This window comes from Cnephaeus nilssonii, assembly GCF_951640355.1.
Source record: "Cnephaeus nilssonii genome assembly, chromosome: 3".
Taxonomy (NCBI): Eukaryota; Metazoa; Chordata; class Mammalia; order Chiroptera; family Vespertilionidae; genus Cnephaeus; species Cnephaeus nilssonii.
The window spans coordinates 31,351,403-31,372,239 of record NC_137074.1 but is presented as its reverse complement, the minus strand read 5'-3'; the positions used below and the strand labels follow the sequence as shown (position 1 = coordinate 31,372,239).

Sequence of the window (20,837 nt, the reverse complement as noted above, 5' to 3'; positions counted from 1 at the left end):
CATCAAAGTGACTTCCATAAGGGCCAGAGCACCCTGTGCAGTTCACACATTGCTGTTGGTTAAATGCCATCTGAAAAGAACATTTAACGAAACAAAAGGAAAGGAAGGCAAACTCCATAGTCTTTGTCATGAGCACCCATGAGGATTATTTCTTATAACTTTAATATGAATTGAATATTTAAGGATTAAGGGGATATTCTTTTGCAAAAATTTAAAGACCTGAAATTCTACATAGTCAACTTGGGATCAATGTATAACTTCTGAGGGTCCCCTGAGCAGGGTGCAGGATTATCTTTCTCATTAAAATAAATTTACGTATTCATTTACTTGAACGTGCAGCCACACAGCCTCCTCCAGAAGGTGGCTGGAGGGGGAACACCCATGGAGAGGATCAGACTGTTATTAAAGAAAAATCATTCTTTGGGAACCTCCACAGAGTACAAGGAAAACAAGAAGCCCCTGGTGACCTATTCTATCAAGCAAGGCTACAATGATTTTAACCTGGAGTGAGTATTATCAGTCATCCCCCAACCAAGAACAAAACAAACAAACTAGGAAACTTATAAGAACCCACTGAACATCTAATTTTAAGTGATATAACTGTTGTAGGTGCCTCTAACAAGAGGTGGATGAAAATATACTTGCAGGCAGGTCCTTCTAGCTGGGGCATCTGCCCCAAATGTTAGAGGAGTTGGTTTAAGCCCTTGGTCGGCAAACTGCGGCTCACGAGCCACATGCGGCTCTTTGGCCCCTTGAGTGTGACTCTTCCACAAAATACCACGGCCTGGGCGAGTCTATTTTGAAGAAGTGGCGTTAGAAGAAGTTTAAGTTTAAAAAATTTGGCTCTCAAAAGAAATTTCAATCGTTGTACTGTTGATATTTGGCTCTGTTGACTAATGAGTTTGCCGACTACTGGTTTAAGCCATTTTTTCTTTTGACAGCAGAACCACTGACATCTTTATGCATAATCTGAACGAAATTCAGAAGACTATTTTCCCTCTTTCCACTCCTTCTAGCTACATGCTTATTCCCTTATTTTATTTTTCTTCTGCCTTTCTCTAAAATAGCCAATAGATACTATGCCAGTGCAAACCATAGGTAGGTCTCTGTTTTAAAAAAAACACACATTCTTAGGTCTTGTCTGTGCTCCGCATAAAAGGCCTGGAGGTCTTAGGAGGGTGGCTCTGCATGGCTTTCTCTCCTTTTCCTGCTGCCCAATCAACAGCATTCAATGCAACAAGTATCAGGGGTATGAGGCCCTATATCGGATATAGTGGGAGATAAAAACTGGAGTGGAGCAGAGACCCTGTCCACAAAGAGCTTTTAACCTAGATTGAGAGCAGGTAAGGCATACTCAGATAACCATCATATGAGGTACAATGTGATGTAACCTGTAAGTACTAATAGGAAGGGACATACTGCCACAGAAATACTGGAGGATCCTGTGTTGCCTTCTTTTGCCCCAAACTTTTTACTCAGTTCAGTTCAACAAAACCCTCTGTGCACCTTCTAGGTGCCAGGCCCTATGGGAGGGGCTGGGGGTCCACGAGGATCAAGCCTCTAGAGCCGCTTCTAGAAGTCATCAGAGCTTTGATAAGGTGTCTGCTTGAGGCCCAGGACTTGGTCTTTCTCTTACACGTTTTGGTATGTCCCCTCCAACAGCCCAACGCCCAGGAGGAGAGAGAGTAAACATTTTTTTCCTGGAAAGGCATTAACATGGAGACACAGCGGCTAGAAATTGGCAAGGTGCCCTCAGAAGGTTGGGGAAGTGATTTATTTTTCCAGACTCGCCACAGGAACCAAAGCCTTGGCAGATGCCTCCCTGAGTTAGCAGCAGCTGATCTGAGTGAGATCAGTATTAATTATTAGCCACTTTTGAGTGTCTTTCTCAGAAACTACAGAGTACTTGGGAAGCCCACACCCTCTTCAATTGCAATCAATACTGTGTACACCTTGTGCAGAGACCTGAGTGGCGTGTAATTATAAAAGAGTATTGATTCCTAGCAAAAAGGTTAAAAATGTACAAATCCTTCACATAAAAATCAGCTCAATCTTCCCAAAGCTTGATTAATTTTTTCCTCATGAAAGAGGCCAATGGTCAAAAACTTAAAATGTTAGCCAGATCAGAGCTATTTCCTGCCAAGAGCCAGATCTGTACACATAATTATTTTTATTCTCTGGGCTGGCATTGATTTGCTTTGGTTGTGTTTTGGAAATACCTCTGTTTTGGGTCCGTAATCCAAGTTATTCAGTCAGTTCCCGGGATGATGTTTTCTACTCACATCTCCCTGTATTATTTTTTCTGTAAGACAATAATCGCATGTCTGGAACCTGACTCATCCCTGTGCCCCGCATTCCCTTCCCTAAACCCGCTTTTTCTTCACTATCCCACCATCTGCCACACTCCTTGGCGAGAACATCACTCACCCTCACACACCTCATAGTCACCCAACTGCCTATTTTATTTTGGCCCAGTTCCAATTTCTACTTCTAAGTTGGCATCCACTCCTTTCCTGTTAAAATAACTGAAAATCTGGGTAGGTTTTCATCTCTCTTCCTTTTGGCTGCATCTCCCCCCTCAGCAGGGGTTATGAACATGGACTCTCCCACTGCCTTTGCTTTGCTCATCAATGCCCTATCATTTTCTGCCTGGATCCGTTGAATGGCTCACACTGCATTCTAGCTTCTAGTCTTGCACCCTCCCCTGGCTGTTAAGAAGCCCCTTGAAAATGCAAATCTGATCATGGCATTGGACTGCATATAGTTCTCCAGTGGCTCCCCATCGCCTTCCATCTAAGGTGGACAAGTAATTGTTGATCTGGACATGATAGACGTTGAGCCTCAAAAGATGCAGCTTATCTCCCGAGCCTCCAAGGTGATGGGAAGACAGCAGCCCAGAGGACCGCCGGCGGGAGCCACATCACAAAGGCCTCCTCACTCTGAGCTTCTTTGGAGTTTTGAGGGTCTGTGGGCACTGGGGCTGTGACAGAGCTTTTGTACTAAAACCTGTTTCCCTGGCTGTGCTGAGCTAGCTTGTCAGTGGGATACAGTCACAATCCATTCTGTTATGAGTAACTCATGTTTCCTCAGCTGGGCAGTGAATTGTTGTTGAGAATATTACAAGGGAATGGACCCCCTGAGATGTCCGCTCCAAACCGAGTATTGGAGGAAGAAGAGATCCTAATGCCATTACTGGGCTCTGACACAAAGGGAAGGGCCTGCCTGTGGCATGTCTCAAAAAAGACACGAGTGGCAGGGGCATGGAAAGTACTGTGTAATGCAGTGGTCGGCAAACTCATTAGTCAACAGAGCCAAATATCAACACTACAACGACTGCAATTTCTTTTGAGAGCCAAATTTTTTAAACTTAAACTTCTTCTAACACCACGTCTTCAAAATAGACTCGCCCAGGCCATGGTATTTTGTGGAAGAGCCACACTCAAGGGACCAAAGAGCCGCATGTGGCTCGCGAGCAGCAGTTTGCCGACCACTGGTGTAATGTGTGACTATCCTGTGTATTGCGGATGTTCAGCATCCCTGGCCTCTCATGATAAATGGCAGGCATGTCCCTCAGTCATTGGGACAACTAGAAACCTCCCACATTCCCCACACATTCCAAATGCTCCCGTGGCTGGGAACAGTACTATCCCTAGTTGAGAAACATTGGCTCCTGTGACTACTCCTAAGATGTTCCTCTTTCCTGAGAGTGTAACGAAGAGCTTGATTAATCTGTGATCTTTCTATCACTCCTGTTGCCTCTTCACCTTTTGTATATGCTTGAGCTCAGATTGGAGTTACAGTTCTAGGCTTTGAAATCAAGCTCCATCACTTGATTTCTTGGTTTGACCTTGAATGTGGGCATGACCTTAAGCAATTATTTAATCTCTCTGTGTCTCGGTTTTGTCATATAGAATGGAGGATAATAATCATGTCTGCCTCAGAAGATTTTTGTGAATATTAAATAAGATAAAGCATGAGAAGTGCTTACCACACTGTCCCCTGTCAGAAGTATAGTAATTAGATGAGATGATTGTGGTTCCTGAGCTAAAGCGTCTTACTTGAGTGAGAACTTGAAATTGATACTTAAAAGTGAGTACTCCAGGAAATAAAGAAGGGCAGCATGGTGTGCCAAGAAAGGGTGGGAGCCAATACATTCTATTGTACCCTCAGCCATTAATCAATGTGTAGCCTTAAATGTGTCGCTTTACCTCTCTGGTATTTGCTTTCTGTAGTATGAAGTATTTGCACTACATGGTGTCCAAAAGACTGAATGAGCCCAGCTGGCATGGCTCTGTGGTTGAGCATCAACCTATGAAGCAGGAGGTCATGGTTCGATTCCCACACATGCCCAGGTTGCAGGTTTGATCCCCAATTGGGGGCATGCAAGAGGCAGCTGATCAATGGTTCTCTCTCATCATTGATGTTTCTCTCTTTCTCTCTCTCTCTCTCCCTTTCTCTCTGAAATCAATAAAAATATATATTACTTTAAAAAGACCAAATGACATGAGGGTTGTGAATGTGCTTGAAAACCTAGATAGTCTCATAAACAATTTGATAAGATATAGTGAGTAACTTGTTATACCTTAGTGTTTCTACCCCTGATTCAAAACCCCCATCAATCCATTGGGAGAATGCACTTCTCAGAAGAAATGCATCAACCTAGAAAGTCCACTTACATGGTAAATAGCAGGTGTCTGCGTGACACTGAATTGCTCTCTGTGTGACACCGAATTGCTCTCTGTCACCTCATTTTTCTTTTTTCTTTTTTTTCTTTCAATATTTTGTATTGGTGTCAGGTGTACAGCATAGTGGTTAGACCAAGCATGTCAAACTTGCGGCCCACAATGAATACACATTAACGATGACTCATTTATGTCAGCCCTTTGTATTCAGCTGTCTCTCTCGAAATAAACCTACCTTTCTATGAAAATTGAAGCCTTTGTTTTTTTTTTGCAGCCCCCATAAACTTAAACCTTGTTTATTTGGCCTGTGTTAGCCTTTGAGTTTGGCATGCTTGGGTTAGACAATCATATACTTTACAAAGTGTTTTTCTCAATATGTTAGTACCTGTGGTTATCGTACTATTACTGACGACGTTCCCTATGCTGTGCTGTACATGCGTGAGACTACTTTATCGCTGCCAAGGGTACTTCTTCCTTCATTCTTGCCAACGTGTCCCCCAATAACACAGGAGAGAAAGAGCCTTCGGCCATGCAGACATCTCTCGTTAAGAGCTCACACGTGCGGTTCCGCAGCTTTCCCTGCCGGTTTCCGACACCCCCCAATGTGTTCGGTTCCTTCATGGTTGTCTGCTTGTTGCCCCACAGCAACAAAGGCGCGAGAAGGAGCTGCGGAAGCAGCAGGAGCGGGAGCAGCGCCGGCACTACGAGGAGCAGATGCGCCGGGAGGAGGAGCGGAGGCGCGCGGAGCACGAGCAGGTCAGCTGGGGTGGCCCCGGTGTGACCTCCAGCACCAGCTGCCTCTGGGGTGTGGGTCACCTTCTCCTAGGACTGCTCAGTGTAAGCAGGTGTTTGTTCTTTCTCAAGCAGCTATTCTCACCTATTCAAGAAGTCAAAGGCACAACCCTGGCAATGTCCACTCATTCCACCTTGCTTCCTACCCAGGCCAGAGCCACCTGCCACGCCTTGATCTTCTGACTCTCCCAGCCCTGGGTTTCTGCTTTGAAGGTGGCACTGAAGCGTGATCCACGAGCCACGTGCTACTCTTTCATTGCTTCAGAAGCGCTTTTCTATGCAGGCAATCTCTGGTCTCCAGGACTTTGAGCCATTGATGCAGGCCCCTGTGTCTTTGTTAGAATCCCATTCTGAGAGCACAGCAACACCCTGCAGGGTGGTTCCGGTACAAAGACAGCGCACAATGGCCTTCAACAATTACTGTACCCCTGCTGCCTGCCCAGGAGCCTCCACACTTCCTTGCCTTGTTCATTCCAGGTAGCCCGTAAAGAGGGAAACGGTCATGAAAAGCTTTACAATGTAGCTGGGTTTATTCAAACCAAATAGTCCCAGCCATGTCAGTCAGCGGTTGCAGGTAGCCGGCTTGTGCTTTTGACTGCATTGAAATGCTTCTGCTTGGGTGCAGCGTACTTTTCCTGTTTGGTGAGGAGGTGGCCGGGTATTTTTTCCCCCTCCTTCCTTTCCCACTTTACTTGGCAGCTCTTGTCAACCTTTGAAATTACCTGTTCCTTTTTTTTTTTCTCTCTCTCTCCCTCTCTCTCTCTCTTGGTGTTCCTCTGAATTCTCTGCTGCCTACCTCTCCAGGAGTACATCAGGCGACAGTTAGAGGAGGAGCAGAGACAGTTAGAGATCTTGCAGCAGCAGCTACTGCATGAACAAGCTCTACTTCTGGTAATGGGAAAGCCGAGAGCCAGCTGACCTGCTCTGTGTTCATCGTATGTGTGTGCACGTGTGTATGTGTGTGTGTGTGTCCTCCTAATGTGCCAATCCTGAAGAGGAGAGCCTTCGAGCCTGTGGACCTCGAAAATCTCATAGAAACTTCATACATTTCCTGACCCAGTTTTCCGAGTCTCAGAACATTTAATACATTTGTTATGTATTCTTTAGTAATTCCATCTATCTGTGAAACTTTAGCATGAATACAGCCTTAGTATAAGTTTAGACTATTTTTGAGACTGTGTTTATTGCAGAGTGATTTTTAAGGTCATTGGCAACATGTTAGAATACAATCCCGCAAAATGCACCTCTTCCAGCCCGGCAGTCATATTTCATTTGCAGACTATTAGTTTTACCCTCATGATGGGAACATTTTGCAGCTTCCACTTGAAGTACTTTTTATTATTATTGCAGTGCTCCCCAAATGAGTTTCTTGATGTCTTTTTTTTTTTTTTAGCTGAATTTTTATTTGGTGGCACTATATTTTTTAGCCTGTACATATGTTTGCTGATGGCTTTTGTTGATCCAAGTTCTGCTAAACAAATGATGGTTTAGGCAATGTCTTTAGCCACTCTTTCAGTTTTGTACTTGGTTGTACGTGCTTGACTGGCTTAATTACTAAATTAGGAAGTGGATGGTTCTTTACAGGGATTGTGTACTGACCATCCACATGTCCTCATTATTGCCACTTTCTTGGTGGTAACTCATCAAGGATAAGTTGCTTTGCAATGGCTAGTGTTCTGTAGGGATTGCCATTAAAGCAATCATGTTTTCATTAAATGCCACATTCTGTGTAGATGTTAAGCCAAAGCTGTAGCTTTTCTCTGTGGCACATCCTGATATCCTCCCTGTGGTTCTGTTATTATTGAGGTCCTTTGTTACTTAGCATCACTTTTGACTCCATTGCATGCTTAGCTGGTACTGGCCAATGGTTTCTGTATGGTGATTTGGCCTTTCTTTGCTGCTCTTTCCTGGCCTGGACAGGAATATAAGCGCAAACAATTGGAAGAACAGAGACAAGCAGAAAGACTGCAGAGACAGCTAAAGCAAGAGAGAGACTACTTGGTTTCCCTTCAGCATCAACGGCAGGAGCAGAGGCCTGTGGAGAAGAAGCCGCTGTACCATTACAAAGAGGGAATGAGTCCTAGTGAGAAACCAGCATGGGCCAAGGAGGTAAGTGAGCAAGCAAGTGTAACAGCGCCCTGTTGGCAGGCTATTGGCCGTAATGAATTCATCCAGCAAAAGTGGAGAGTCAGACTAGTGCTATGAATCTAGAAAACGATTCATTGTAATGTGTGCACACAGCTTCTGGAAGGTCCAGAACATTATTTCTGTAGAGAAATGGCAAGTCGCCTTAATTTTTTTGTATCTTTTCGAATACAGTGAATTTTCGTAAGCAAAAACAGGAAGTAGAAAAATCATTTTCCTTAGAGGAGTCCAACTGAGTTTGAAGAATGAGGAATTTTAGTGAGTTTTCCATAGAATTATATGACCCAGGATGCAATGAATTCTAGGTAAAATCATCTGTTTTGCAAATACTTCCAAAGTAGTGGTCCTTTCTTTGCTCAACTATGAAAAAAAAATTTAGGAACTTGGCTTTGTGATGAGCTATTTTTAAAAATCTCATTAATAACAGTTGGGATGGTAGAAAAATAAGGTGACAACCAAATAGATAAAGCAAACAAAATAATAACTCCAGCCAGCCAAGATCAACAACTCTTCTAGGGAGTCACAGTATCACCTTGTTTGCGTAATACCCTGGTTTTCAGTTCTGTCCTTATTTGTGGCACCTAGTGATTTCCTTTATTTTCTTCTGAGTGTTGCTCATCATTTAAAAGGATGTTGGCATTATTTTGTGTTTTTTCTAGTATCTTCAGGTGTTTATAGTTAGAGCTTATTTCAAGTTATCTAGACTACAATATTACCAGAACCACATTTCTTACTTAAGATCCTATTTTTTTTTAATTTTCTTTTTATTGTTCTATTCTCTTACATATGTATAGAAAATGCTTGAAATGGTATTGTCCTAATGTTAATGACAGTTGTTTATGGGAGGAAGAAACTACAGGATTTTTTTTCTTTAAATTTTTTGTAATGATTATGCACTGTTTTTACAAAAATAACTTTTTTCTTTTCAAACTTAAACAACTATATTTGTTGAGAAAATAATTTGATTTGCTATAAAGAACGTGTTCAATCATTTTCCCTTTGAGTCTGTAAATATGATTTGCATTTGCCTATGTCTGTAACAGCTGCCTCTTTCTCTTAGATCAATAATTTAACTCTGTGATCCTACTCCCACAGATAGTGCCAACTCCTTAATAACCTACCTCTTCTTCCAGCTAAGCAGAATCATTATGCTATTAAACAACAGGTGATGTGCATTCTTGCTGGCAGAGATGTGCCACTTCCTTCCACTTTTAAACCATTTTCTGGCATGCCAAGTTGAAACCTTCAGCTAAGCCAGACTTACAGCTCCTGATTATGGCAGGTCTTCTGAAGACTAAAAAACTAGCCTCTACTAAACTAATGCCAGTAGCACCTGCAGAAATTAATGATTCCAGATCAAGACACCTGTTTGAGCATCACTCATGGAAGAAAAATGGACCAGCTTGTCCTATTACACTTGGTCTTGAAGAACATCTGAAGCCCCAGGAAGCTTCAAGGACCATCGTGAGATCTCCAAAGTGATCTTGCTCACAAGGATGTAGCCTAACAACAGAGTTAGGATCTAAGGTCATTTGTGCGTCCTCTCCCAACATCTCCAAAGTGATAAGTCCCCAGTTGTCCATTGCTGCAATTAAGGAGGGCCTTAGAGACGCATGTGGACCTCCGTACAAGAGGGCCATGAATTTATACATTCTTACAGGTACCTTACCTCCTCTAAGAAGTGCTGCATCACTAAAGGACTTCTCCTGGATGCATGCACCTGGCCTTCAGTGTTCCCAGCCACAAGCACAAGATTAAGACAGGGACACCTGCAGATCCCATTGGAGAAGACCGTGATACCTTGCTTAGCACCCCAGAATTCCTTCTTTCCCCTGTGCCAAAAAAGGGGGGAAAGCCTGAAACAGTTTCCACTTCCTTCCTTCTGCCTCCACCCAGCATGTTCTGATTTGAACTTAACCATTTTGACTTCATTGTTTTCTAGTTACTATTCGTCCTCATCTTTAAATGTCCTGGCCTATCCTCTCTATTCAGAAGTAGTTCACAGTTCCTGAGCTTTCAGAAGCCAAGGCATTCCTGGAGACAAATCTTTGCAGATGTCACCAAGGCAGTTTTCTAGGACTCCTGATTCCCCTGTGCTTGCTGGCCAGGCTCCTGGCAGCAAGGAACATAGCAGTTGGGTATGCAAACAACATGGCCGTGTCATCAAGCACTCCAGATGTGCGGTTCCCTGGCCATCAAAAGTCTGGGCCACCTCTGGGGGTGACATCTTCCAAGGTCCCTGGCTGCCCTAGCAGCTGATGCTCTTCCTTTGGGCTTCATGCACTTCTAGCCATGTGAGAGCATTCTTTGGGGATTGCATATTTAGTCCTATCCTCCTGTGTGTGATTAACATAATCCAGCTTTCAACTAACCATCAATCTATTCATGAAACAGCTCCCAAGTTTTAAAGTGGGTGTTCATATTTTAGAAGAAAGATGAAGCATTTAGATGATAAAATGAGTGACAAGTGCTAAATTTGAGATTGGAGCAACTGGTGTAAAAATAATAACAAATGATTGTCTGTGTCGGTTTGATTCATCATTATTTTAGCACTTATTTCTTAAAATAGGAATAAAAATGAGTGAGGATCCTTACCATCTTAACCTTTAATGTTTCTCATGAGCAATGTACGAACTTTTCTTTTAGAGCATCATTTACAGATCTCTTTTCTTATAGTAGGAAGATAGGTGGGGCTCAAAGTAGCTAAACAGTAACATACATTTCAATACTTTAGATATGGACAGAATCTCAAGCTCAGCGCTATATACATTATCAACTGATAAAAAGAACCTGGGTTAAACTCTCTTTTTTTTTTTTAAATATATATTTTATTGATTTTTTACAGAGAGGAAGAAAGAGGGATAGAGAGCTAGAAACATCGATGAGAGAGAAACATCGATCAGCTGCCTCTTGCACACCCCCCACTGGGGGTGTGCCCGCAACCAAGGTACATGCCCTTGACCGGAATCGAACCCGGGACCCTTGAGTCCGCAGGCCGACGCTCTATCCACTGAGCCAAACCGGTTTCGGCTAAACTCTCTTTTGAAGGTAGAATAAAAGGTACCATTTTCTTTTTCAAATACATCCTCTGCCAGGATATACATTTTAAAATATCCTCACCAGGAAGGAGTGGGTAGCTGTACCCATGCCATGGTCTCCTATGATACTGGATCTGGGCTTTTTGCCCCATGGGCCATTGAAGATGCCACCCAGTCGTCTTCTACCCATGGCAGCCTCCTCTATGATCTGTTCCAGTGTTAGTTTTCTAGCTCAACTACATTCCTATCGAGATGGTTTTTCCTTCTTTGATTACTTTTCCACCCACTTACTTCTCTTCCTTGTTCCAAATCCACATTTTGTCCTTGAAATGTAATGTTGTGATAATGCTTCTTCATCTGTGTTTTTGTTGTTCATCTTGTGAAACATAGTCATCATCACATTTCTCATTACCTTTCTCATCAGTTTGATGGATGCAGTAAGAACAAATGAAAATACTTGATCATTTGCAAATCTTGTTGAGCTCTTTCCTCTCTCCTTTTGCTGAATATCAATCTGTCCTGAATGTCACATTCACTTAGATTCTCAGATCTCAGCCAGAAAGAAATATTAATATCTCTATTAAAAGGAGGGGGATTATTTTCACCCCTTTAAAGTTCTTTGCTATTTCTGGATTGGGATGGAAATCAGAGTTGTTCTGTGAAAACATCAATGAGATATCCTGTTAAACATCAGCAAAATTTGAAAGTCTTTCTTTTTCTCACTGTCACTTTTTGAATGATGAAGTTTCCTTTTTCTTATAATGAAACAGATTCCTTTCCTTAAAATTGTATATGATTGTCTGGACCTGGCAGTAACTGTGTGTGCCTTTCTACCCCACCCCACGCTTTTTCTCTTTCTCTCTCTCTCTCTCTCTCTCTCTCTCTCTCTCTCTCTCTCTCTCTTTTTTTTTTTGTACCAACACACAGCAGTGACAGAATGCTCTACCAACATGAGATTGTATTTTAATTTTTTTTAACACTCTTTCATGTTCTCTCTCTGTGATGTATGCCAGTCATCTGTCCATGGTTTTACTTGGCAAATAATTGGCCAGAATGTCTCTTTTTTAAAAAGAAATATGTTTTTATTGATTTTTAGAGAGAGGAAGGGAGATGGATAGAGAGATAGAAGCATAAATGAGAGAGAAACATCGATTGACTGCCTCCTGCATGCCCCCCCACCAGGGATTGAGCCCGCAACCTGGGCATGTGCCCTGACCAAAATTCGAACCGTGATCTCCTGGGTCGACACTCAACCACTGAGCAACACTGGTCTGGAACCAGAATATCTCTTTATGTCCCATCAGCTCATTAGACTTTGAAATCCTGTTCATAAGAACTCCATTCTCCATTTGGTTTTCTCTGTTCCACATTGATGTGTTGTTTTCTTTATATGAGTTATTTTATATATGAGGTTCCTAAATTGCCATTTCAAGAGTTTACAACTCTGCTCCCACCTTTCCTCAGTCTCTGCTTATCTTTCTTACGATTTCACTTGAGAGAGACCTAGAAGGAAGCAGTAAGGAGTTTGAGTTCAAGTTCTTCTACTTCCTTGTTGAGTGAACGGGGACAGGTCTTGTAGCCTTCTTGAGTCCCAGCGCCCCATCTAGACTGCCTGCCTCTGGGCAATCATGTGAATGTGCCATTGAAAGTACAGGCACTGTACAGATGCAAACTAAATATAATATTGAATATATTTATATTTTGTTTCCAAGGCCATTGTCATCCACAAGGAATATGTGTTTGCCTTTGTTGTATCTGGTTGAGGTTTCACAAGAGCAGTTTACACATCTCTCTCATATCTAGTCCCCACCTTCCTCAGTGATAGATGCATTTCCTGTCTCTGCTTAAGATTTGCCTCACTTTTTTAAAGTTATGTGCTTATTCATATGTGGATCAATATTTTTCTCTGGCATGATTGGTTAAGACCTCTTAGAAAAGTAGGTCAGGCCCTTATCTTTAGACAAGACTGACTGCAATTTTAGCATTTCATATGAATGACTCTTCGCTGTCCTCAAACGTACCTCACAAGAGATATCCCCAGTCTACTCAGTAACCCTCTGCCCATGTGGTTTTGCCACAGGACAAGATGGCTCAATTCTTTATGTGACCAGCAAGCGCAGGGTCAAAGTATCTAGTGAGCACTTAAAAATTATTTCTTGACTTGTCTCTTTCTCCAGCATTGCCTGTAAAGATGAAAAATTCAAACTGTTTTGTTCAGTTGGAATAAATAGGAATTTCCATAAGATTGTGTTCAGTTCACCACATATCAGCTCTTAAGTAAGGTCTTCTAAAACCTTCATAGATCCCACAGCCCTACATCATATAAAATATTATTAAAATGCACCCATATGACATAATAAATATATATTTGCTGTCAACATTTTTAAAATTACTTCTATAATTTTGTTTTGAAATTCTCTCAGCAAATATTCATTATTGCTAAGTGAGAGATTGTAACCTATAAATTGTTTTCAAGTATTACAGAGCAATTTAACAATTGACATTGATATAATGTGTTTCTTAGTATATTTTTATTTCTTTTGAAAAAAGTTTGGAAATCATGTAATCAATGAATTTATTTGCAGGTCTTCTGTATTTGTGAGCTTTTATACATCTCAGAGGCCTTAGACATCACTCCTATAGTACCCAATGGACAACATGGCCCTGCCTGGAACAAAATTTTATTTCTGAGACCACAGTTATTCTTTCTTTTTCCCTATAATGCTATAAGTAGTATAGCATTTCTGCAGAGGTGATTCAAGTCTCTCCAGAGTTATTAGTTTTTATGTTAAAATGATTCTTTTAATAAGAAAAAAAATGCTTTTATAGTATAATGGATAAGTTTCTCCTAATCTTGTTTTCCATATTCATAGATAAGCCCTTCAACTATAAAATTTTTTGAAATAGATTTCTTTTTTTGGTATGGTCTGGCACCTTGACACTGGCTGATGCTACTAAAAGACTTTTTTTTTTTTTTTTTTGGTGGTACTTTTGGTACTTATGTCTTCTTGGCAACATGAGATTGGAGCAGAGTTTCAGCTAATAGATTTTTTTTTATTATTGTGTAAGGCAAATTGAAACATATCTTTATTGTACCCCAATTTCCAATCACATATGTCCTTATTTGGGGGGAAGACACTTTCTTCTTTTGTTTCACATATTTCTCTCTCATTCAGGTAGTAGACATGAGATATAATGAATCAGGAGACAGGTGTTGACTGGCCTAGTATCAAAATAATCAGAAGGGTCTGCTCCTGGACACACTGCTCAGCTTCTCCTCTGTCCATCTGAAGCTGGTATTAGGATGTTTGATTTAACCTTTCTTTTAATATTTATGTCGTCTCTTTGGTGCAATGGGCAGCATCATTTTCTTAAATGTCTTAGGACAAGGTTTTCTTCAAAGTGAGTAGCCAGATGCCTCCTGTTACACCCCTCTCACAGATTCTCAAATTTCTTTGGACAAACTACAACCCAGGGAAATTTTATCACACTGGATCCATTCTGGCATCATTTGCAAAGTGTATTAAGTGATTATTTATGCCATATATTTCAGGATGGCACAGACTAAGACACACTAATGGTAGGTTTTAGTATGTAAACTAATTTTTTTTCTATCTAGTTCCAAAACATTTCCATCTCCCAAAAAGGAAACCCTATATGATTAAGCAGTCACTCCCCTTTCCACTCCCGACAGCTTCTGGCATCCATTAATCTGTGTTCTGGCTCTCTGGATTTACTTGGTCTTGATATTTCATTTAAATGGAATTCTTTACCTTTTGTGTCTGACTTCTTTCAGTTAGCATAATGTTTTCGAGACTCATCTAGGTTGTAGCCGGTATCAGCACTTCTTTCTTTTTTATGGCGATAATATTACATTTTGTTTATCCATTCACCAACCCATGAACACTTGGGTTGTTTCCACCTTTTGGTGATTGTGAATATTGGTGTACAAGTATCTGAGTTCCCATTTTCAAGTATTTGGGGCATATACCTAGCAGTGGCAACGCTCAGTCATAGAGTCATTCTGTTTTAATTTTTTGAGGAGCCACCAAACTGTTTTCAACAGCAGCTGCACCCTTTTATATTCCCACAAGCAACGTATAAGAGTTTTGATACTCAGCATTCTCTTCAATATTTTTTGTTTGTTTGTTTGTTCATAGAACCTTAATCCTTTTATTTACTTTATTGAATTTCTTTTTATGTAAACTAATTGATACAAGGCATAGGAAATATTACTGGAAGCACATTAGTAATATCTACACGTGACTAATCACACCCATTAGCTACCTATGAAAACCAGCAACCCACTCTGCTCTGTTCATTTCTAATGACAGCCTTACGGCCTGTGTGGCCTGTGGTCTTGTTAGAGGCAAAGATGCTTTTTTTTATTAAGCCTTGTTGCTGGCAGTTACCAAAAGAATTCTTTGCCTCAAAAATGGTTTCTTTGCTCAAGATGGAATCTTTGGGGGCAGACTCTTTAACTGTTGTATTTAATGTGTTGTCTCTAAATGTGTGCTTAAAACTGAGGATATTTTAGTTAAAAAATAATAATGATAAATATTCTTCACTCCCTGATTATATTTGGTTCCTGAATTTCAGGTGACACGCGCCTATAATGTGGATAGCCAGGTATTTATTTGAAAGGGTGTCTGAATCTCTTGGATTCCTGACTTCAGACAGCAATGGTTTGGATGGTGGGAGTTTGGATAGTAAGGGTTCCTTAGACATGAGATTCATCTAATAACAATCTTCCCTAGATATAATATTTGACTGGTTCTAATGGTCTGGAAATAGTCACCTTCTTTTCAAAGAGTCCAGGATTCAGAAAAGCAATGCATTCCATCCCTTGGTCTCAGTTTACCTATTGATGACTTTGCAGACTTTCTCTCTTTGGTGGTCTTATCTCAAAGCTGGCTATGTTCTTTGCTGCACTCTGTGCAATAGCCAAATAATGATTGCTGTTATACTTTGCACACACACATACACAAAGTATATCTGTTCTGGTTTATATGCCTGGCTCTTTCCAGCTAATTCTATTTGGTATGTGGTAAGTTTCTGAAACATGGAATTTCAAAACCAAAGTCAACTGATGCCAATTGTATGTACCCTGCATAGCCATGGTGGGGGAAGAGATATTCAAATTACCCCTAAGGAGAGGCAGAAGGGTGGTTTTCTATTCTGTAGCATGTCTTATGTTAAAATGTTTGCAGTTAATATGAAAGTTTAAAAGAAGAGTTATCTATAATAATAAAAGCATAATATGCTAATTATACCGGACAGCCAAATGACCTTTCGGATGTCCTTCCGGATGACCTTCCCAACAAAGCCAGGGCTGCAAGGGCTGAGGCAAGCCTCCATGGCTGCGAGGGCCGAGCCCCTTGCATGAATTTCATGCATCGGGCCTCTAGTTCTATATATGAGACTAAGTCTGCCTCTAGGAAGATTCAATGGAGGATGAGAAAGAATAACTTTTTTAAAAATTTATTTTAAACCAGGCAGCGAAATGAATAAGGACTCTTAGCTGCTACATACAAACGCATCTTGAAGACCTGCATGTGGGCTTCATGATAGGCCTTTGTGATACTCAGTGAGTCAGCAGAAGAAAGATACCTGACGTGTTTGAGAAGTATAACTATCAAATTGATCCTTAAGAAATAAAGGAGAAACGTCTGGAATATGAAACTTCCGTGGAACTTTCAGAGCAGGAGACTGTGGGGGTTCAGAACAAGCCATCCCAAGATGTGCCTCTGTGATATACAGATTACTTTGAGCTAAAGGCAATTTTAGCTTCAGGCTCAAGTGAAACTTCTGTCCTTCCCTCCACTACCTAGAAGAACTTAACTCAAGGGCCTTGCCCACAATAAGAGATTATCAGAGATGACCTTTTTTGACCTATCTATAGGGCAGAAAAAAACTTCTATTTACTAAATGTCTGTTCTTATCATCCTGCAATGGCCCTTTGAAACCCTCAAGGTACATTATCTCTACCCTAGCTCAGGATGTCTTATACACCTCAACCCCCTTTCTAACTCGGAACCTCTTGTGCATGTGTGATCTCTCTCTCTCTCTCTTGTATGCAGGGTTCCCATACATATTGCATGTTTTAAATTTGGTTAAATTAAATTAAATTTCTCCTTCTTGCAAAGAAGAAGGAAGGAAGGAAGGAAGGAAGGAAGGAAGGAAGGAAGGAAGGAAGGAAGGAAGGAAGGAAGGGAGGGAAGGAGGGAGGGGGAGAAAGGGGGAGGGAGGGAGGGAGGGAGGGAGGGAGGGAGGGAGGGAGGGAGGGAGGGAAAGAGAAAGAAGATAAGATGGATCTGAAAGGAAAGTCGTAGACCTCTTAAAGTTTGAAGATCTTAAATCATGTCTTGCAATGTACCTCTTGTTTATCTAAATTTTCCTTTAACGTCATCCTCTGAGACAGTCTGCTGCAAATAAGTACGAAGGCTAACTTTTGCCCGTAAGAAGGGCATTCCTGGTACTGTGAGCCTTCCCTGTGAAACACATGATCAGTTACCTGCTTTGGACTGAGAGAGACCCTGCAAGAATGAAAATAACAAGGACACAGCCAGAGACGAGAGAGGGTGGGAAGGGAGAGAAAAGAGGAGGAGAAGCAAGAATGAAGGCCGTGTGTGGAGAAATGGGGAGGAGGCAGGGAGAGTGAAACAGCAGAGTCCAAGCTGGAAATGGGAAAAAAATGAGGGGGAGTAATGTGTTTCAGGGAGCAAGGAAAGACAACTGAAAAGGACCTTAAAGAGAGAAAAGGAGCCCAGCCAGTATGGCTCAGTGGTTGAGCATTAACCTATGAACCAGGAGGTCACAGTTCAATTCCAATCAGGGCACATGCTTGGGTTGTGAGCTCAATCCCTAGTGGGGAACATACAAGAGGCAGCTGATCAGCTCATCATTGATGTTTTTATCTCTCTCTCCCTCTCCCTTCCTCTCTGAAATCAATAAAAATATATATTTTTTTTAAAAAGAGAGAAAAGAAAAATGATAGAAGTAGTCTCATTAGGACAGGCCATGCTCTTTATCGAGCCTCCTGGAACACCTCTTGCCTCTCAGCAGGGAACGGGAAGACATGGAGGCTGAGTGTGCTCCACGTGATCCCGTTCTTCCCCTCCCTGTCCCAGGAGTCAACTCAGAGCTATTTTCTGTTTTCCCAAGCAATCTTAATGTCTGTCATAGTTCCCTTCCTCTCCCTCCCTGACCTCTCAGCTTTGTGACCAATCCGCAAGATAATATCTCAGTCAATGCAAGGTGAACTCTTAAGCAGGTCCCAAATTCCCAGCTAACTAAAATAGCACAAGATAACGAATAAGGGAAAGGTGATGGCTTAAGTGTTCTATGTCTTTTGTGATGGTGTTTATTCTAACAGAAAAGAGCTTTTTCATAAATTCTTGGTGCAGAACAGACATGGAGAGTGTGGCTCCTTGAAAATGAATTGATCAGAAGGACAGAAAAATGGCTATTCGAGTGACTACAGCAAATCCTTCATAGGAAGTAATTCCATCTGTCCATTGAATCTCTCTCGCTCTCTCTTTTTTTGTTTGTTTGTTCGTTTGTTTCTAGGTAGAAGAACGGACCAGGCTTAACCGGCAAAGTTCACCTGCCATGCCTCACAAGGTTGCCAACAGGATATCTGACCCCAATCTGCCCCCAAGGTCGGAGTCCTTCAGTATCAGTGGGGTTCAGCCTGCTCGGACCCCCCCTATGCTCAGACCAGTTGATCCACAGGTACATCCTCTCCTTTGTTCCATTGGACATTTCAATAGGGAGACAGGTAAATCTACTAAAAGCCCAGGGGATTGTAACATGGATTCAGGCATCGGACCAGTGAAATGTTGGCCCTTAATATACAATCTATAGCAATTTAAGAGGCCCCACTAAATTTGAAGGGTAGATGGAGGGGTGAGAAAGAGAAAAGCACCTCCTTAACTTTGAGCCCACCACAAAGTAAGTCACGTGGTACATTGGCCTCTCTGGAGAACCGTAGAAGTTTCTGTGAGGTGGGAACGAACATCTTTTTTAGTTTTAATTACCAGAATAAAAATTCAAATGGACCTTTGATATGTAAACTATTATATTATCTCTTGTTCCTTGGGATTTGGGTGTGATTCGGAAACTGGAAAAATTAGATGGGCCAGGATAGCCGTGTGTCTCCTAAAAGTGTGGTCACGGGACCAGCAGCATCAGCATTACCCCAGAGCTTGGTAGAAATGCAGATTCTCAGGTCCATCGCAGACCTGCTGGGCAACACCTGGCATGGCTGTGGCAGCCTGTGGTTTAACAAGCCCGCAGGTGATCTGATGCACTGTAGTGTTTGAGAACCACTGTTTCAAGCTAGCTGGAAAAGGAAAAAGGTTACGCCACTTTTAGAAACAGAGGAAGTTTCTGGACATTTTAGAGGACTTTTAAAATTATATATTGCAAAATAAAATAAAATATGAAGTGAAATAAAGTATACAATTTCATGAAAAATGAAGGTAATGCAGCTGCTTTCACCCAAATGTCTTCACTTCCTTCCAGGCATCCACCTGTACTAACACTTGCATAAATATTTTGAGGTCACCTTTGAAATATGTAATGCTATTTGAACTACAGTTTAAAAGAGTAGTGCTAAAATCAAGGATTCTTGTTTTTAAGTTTGCCTTTTGCATACGAGGTCCAAGATTTTTTTGGTACCAGCCAGCTGAGCATATCTTGCCCTTGGTTGTTTTAATTTGCATATGATTCTTCCATGCCTGACCTTTCATAGGATGCATTTTTTATAGGAACTTCTCTTTTAGCGTACTGACCCTCTTTTAAAACCCCAAACTTTACGTTTTAGGGTACTTTTGCTCTGTAAAGGGGAGAGTAGAGGAAAATTTTATGAAACTTCATGTAAGTGACTAGGAAATGAAAATATAGATAATCTCCCAGCCGGCACAGCTCAACAGGAGGTTGCAGGCTCGATCCCCAGTGTGGGGCATGCAGGAGGCAGCCAATCAATGAGTCTCTCCCATCATTAATGTTTCTATCTCTCTCTCTCTGTCTCCTTTCCTCTCTGAAATCAACAAAAATATATTAAAAATATATATAGATACCCCATGACAGCTAATTGGATTAGCATTTTTCAGAAATTTTGATTATTGTTATTTATTCGATGCTTTTAAGTAGGTTTGTGTTTTGTGCTACATATCTTTAAAACATACTTTGTTGTAATATTATTACTTAATGAAATTTAATATTAATATAAATTTGGTTACAGCTTTATTCTGGTGGAAGCAGAACATTCAGCTGAGCTAGACTTTGAGGATTTTCTCTGAACTATAATAACATTCCAAATTCCAGCTTAAAGAGGGTCTGAAGAGGCTGGGGCATAACTGCTCCAGGATAAGACCTCCAGAGCAATAAGAACGGGGCTAGGCTTATGGAGGGGGCTGGAGAAATGCCCCCCAGCAGTCCAGGCACTGAGATTTCAGACTAAAGATGTGATAGGTCCCTTGTCCAAACCAGATATGCAATTTAATTTAGAAAACATTCTAGGTGTTTCCCCAACCAAGATTTTATTGAACTTTCACATGCCAGGCATAGTGCTAGACTCCGAGTTATAATGTTGATGTGGCTCCTTTCTCCGGGGAGCTTGCCTTCATGTGGGAGGGGGAGATAAGCTTACATGGCATTAACAAAGAAGTTGTGAGCAGTGCTAACAGCAAAGGATGCTCTTAAATCTAGATTTTAATGATTTGTCTTAAAGAGCCAGATTAATACCCAAAGACTGAATGTCTTTCCTGCATGAAAAATATCACCACATGCCCAATTGTGAGACAACTCTAAAAGGAATGTCCTGGAGTTGAGATGTATATAATATCATAGGTGGGAAGAGCCAGTTCATCACAAAGCAGGAGAGCCTAGCAGTCGGGTGTACCATGGGGGGCTGTATGGGTTACAGTCCAGGCTCTGGTACCCATTAGCTGTGAAATCTAGGCTGTTACTTAACCTGCCTGTGCCTTTCATTCTCACATGTCAAATGGGGAAAATAACTGTGTCAACCGCATGGTGGACTTAGTGAGTTCCCAAGAAGTAAGCTCTCCAGGGCAGTTCTTGTTTTACAGCACAAGAGCACTCTCTAAAGTCAAGGTCAGGGGTTTTAAAGAATGCTGTTTCCAATATTAGAAGAGGAGTACTTATAAATGTATTG

At 41.4% G+C, this 20,837-nt stretch overlaps 1 protein-coding gene across 2 annotated transcripts in view; it reads left to right on the top strand.

Annotated features, from left to right (window-relative positions):
* TNIK (TRAF2 and NCK interacting kinase) overlaps window positions 1-20,837 on the top strand; it is a 344,761-nt gene that overhangs the window by 267,119 nt on the left and 56,805 nt on the right. The window contains exons 13-16 of one of the 2 annotated variants that reach the window (XM_079766831.1): window positions 5,328-5,438; window positions 6,279-6,365; window positions 7,395-7,583; window positions 18,227-18,391. In XM_079766831.1, the coding sequence (XP_079622957.1) occupies window positions 5,328-5,438; window positions 6,279-6,365; window positions 7,395-7,583; window positions 18,227-18,391 (552 nt within the window). The remainder of the gene's footprint in view (window positions 1-5,327; window positions 5,439-6,278; window positions 6,366-7,394; window positions 7,584-18,226; window positions 18,392-20,837) is intronic. The other variant, XM_079766830.1, reaches the window with a different exon arrangement.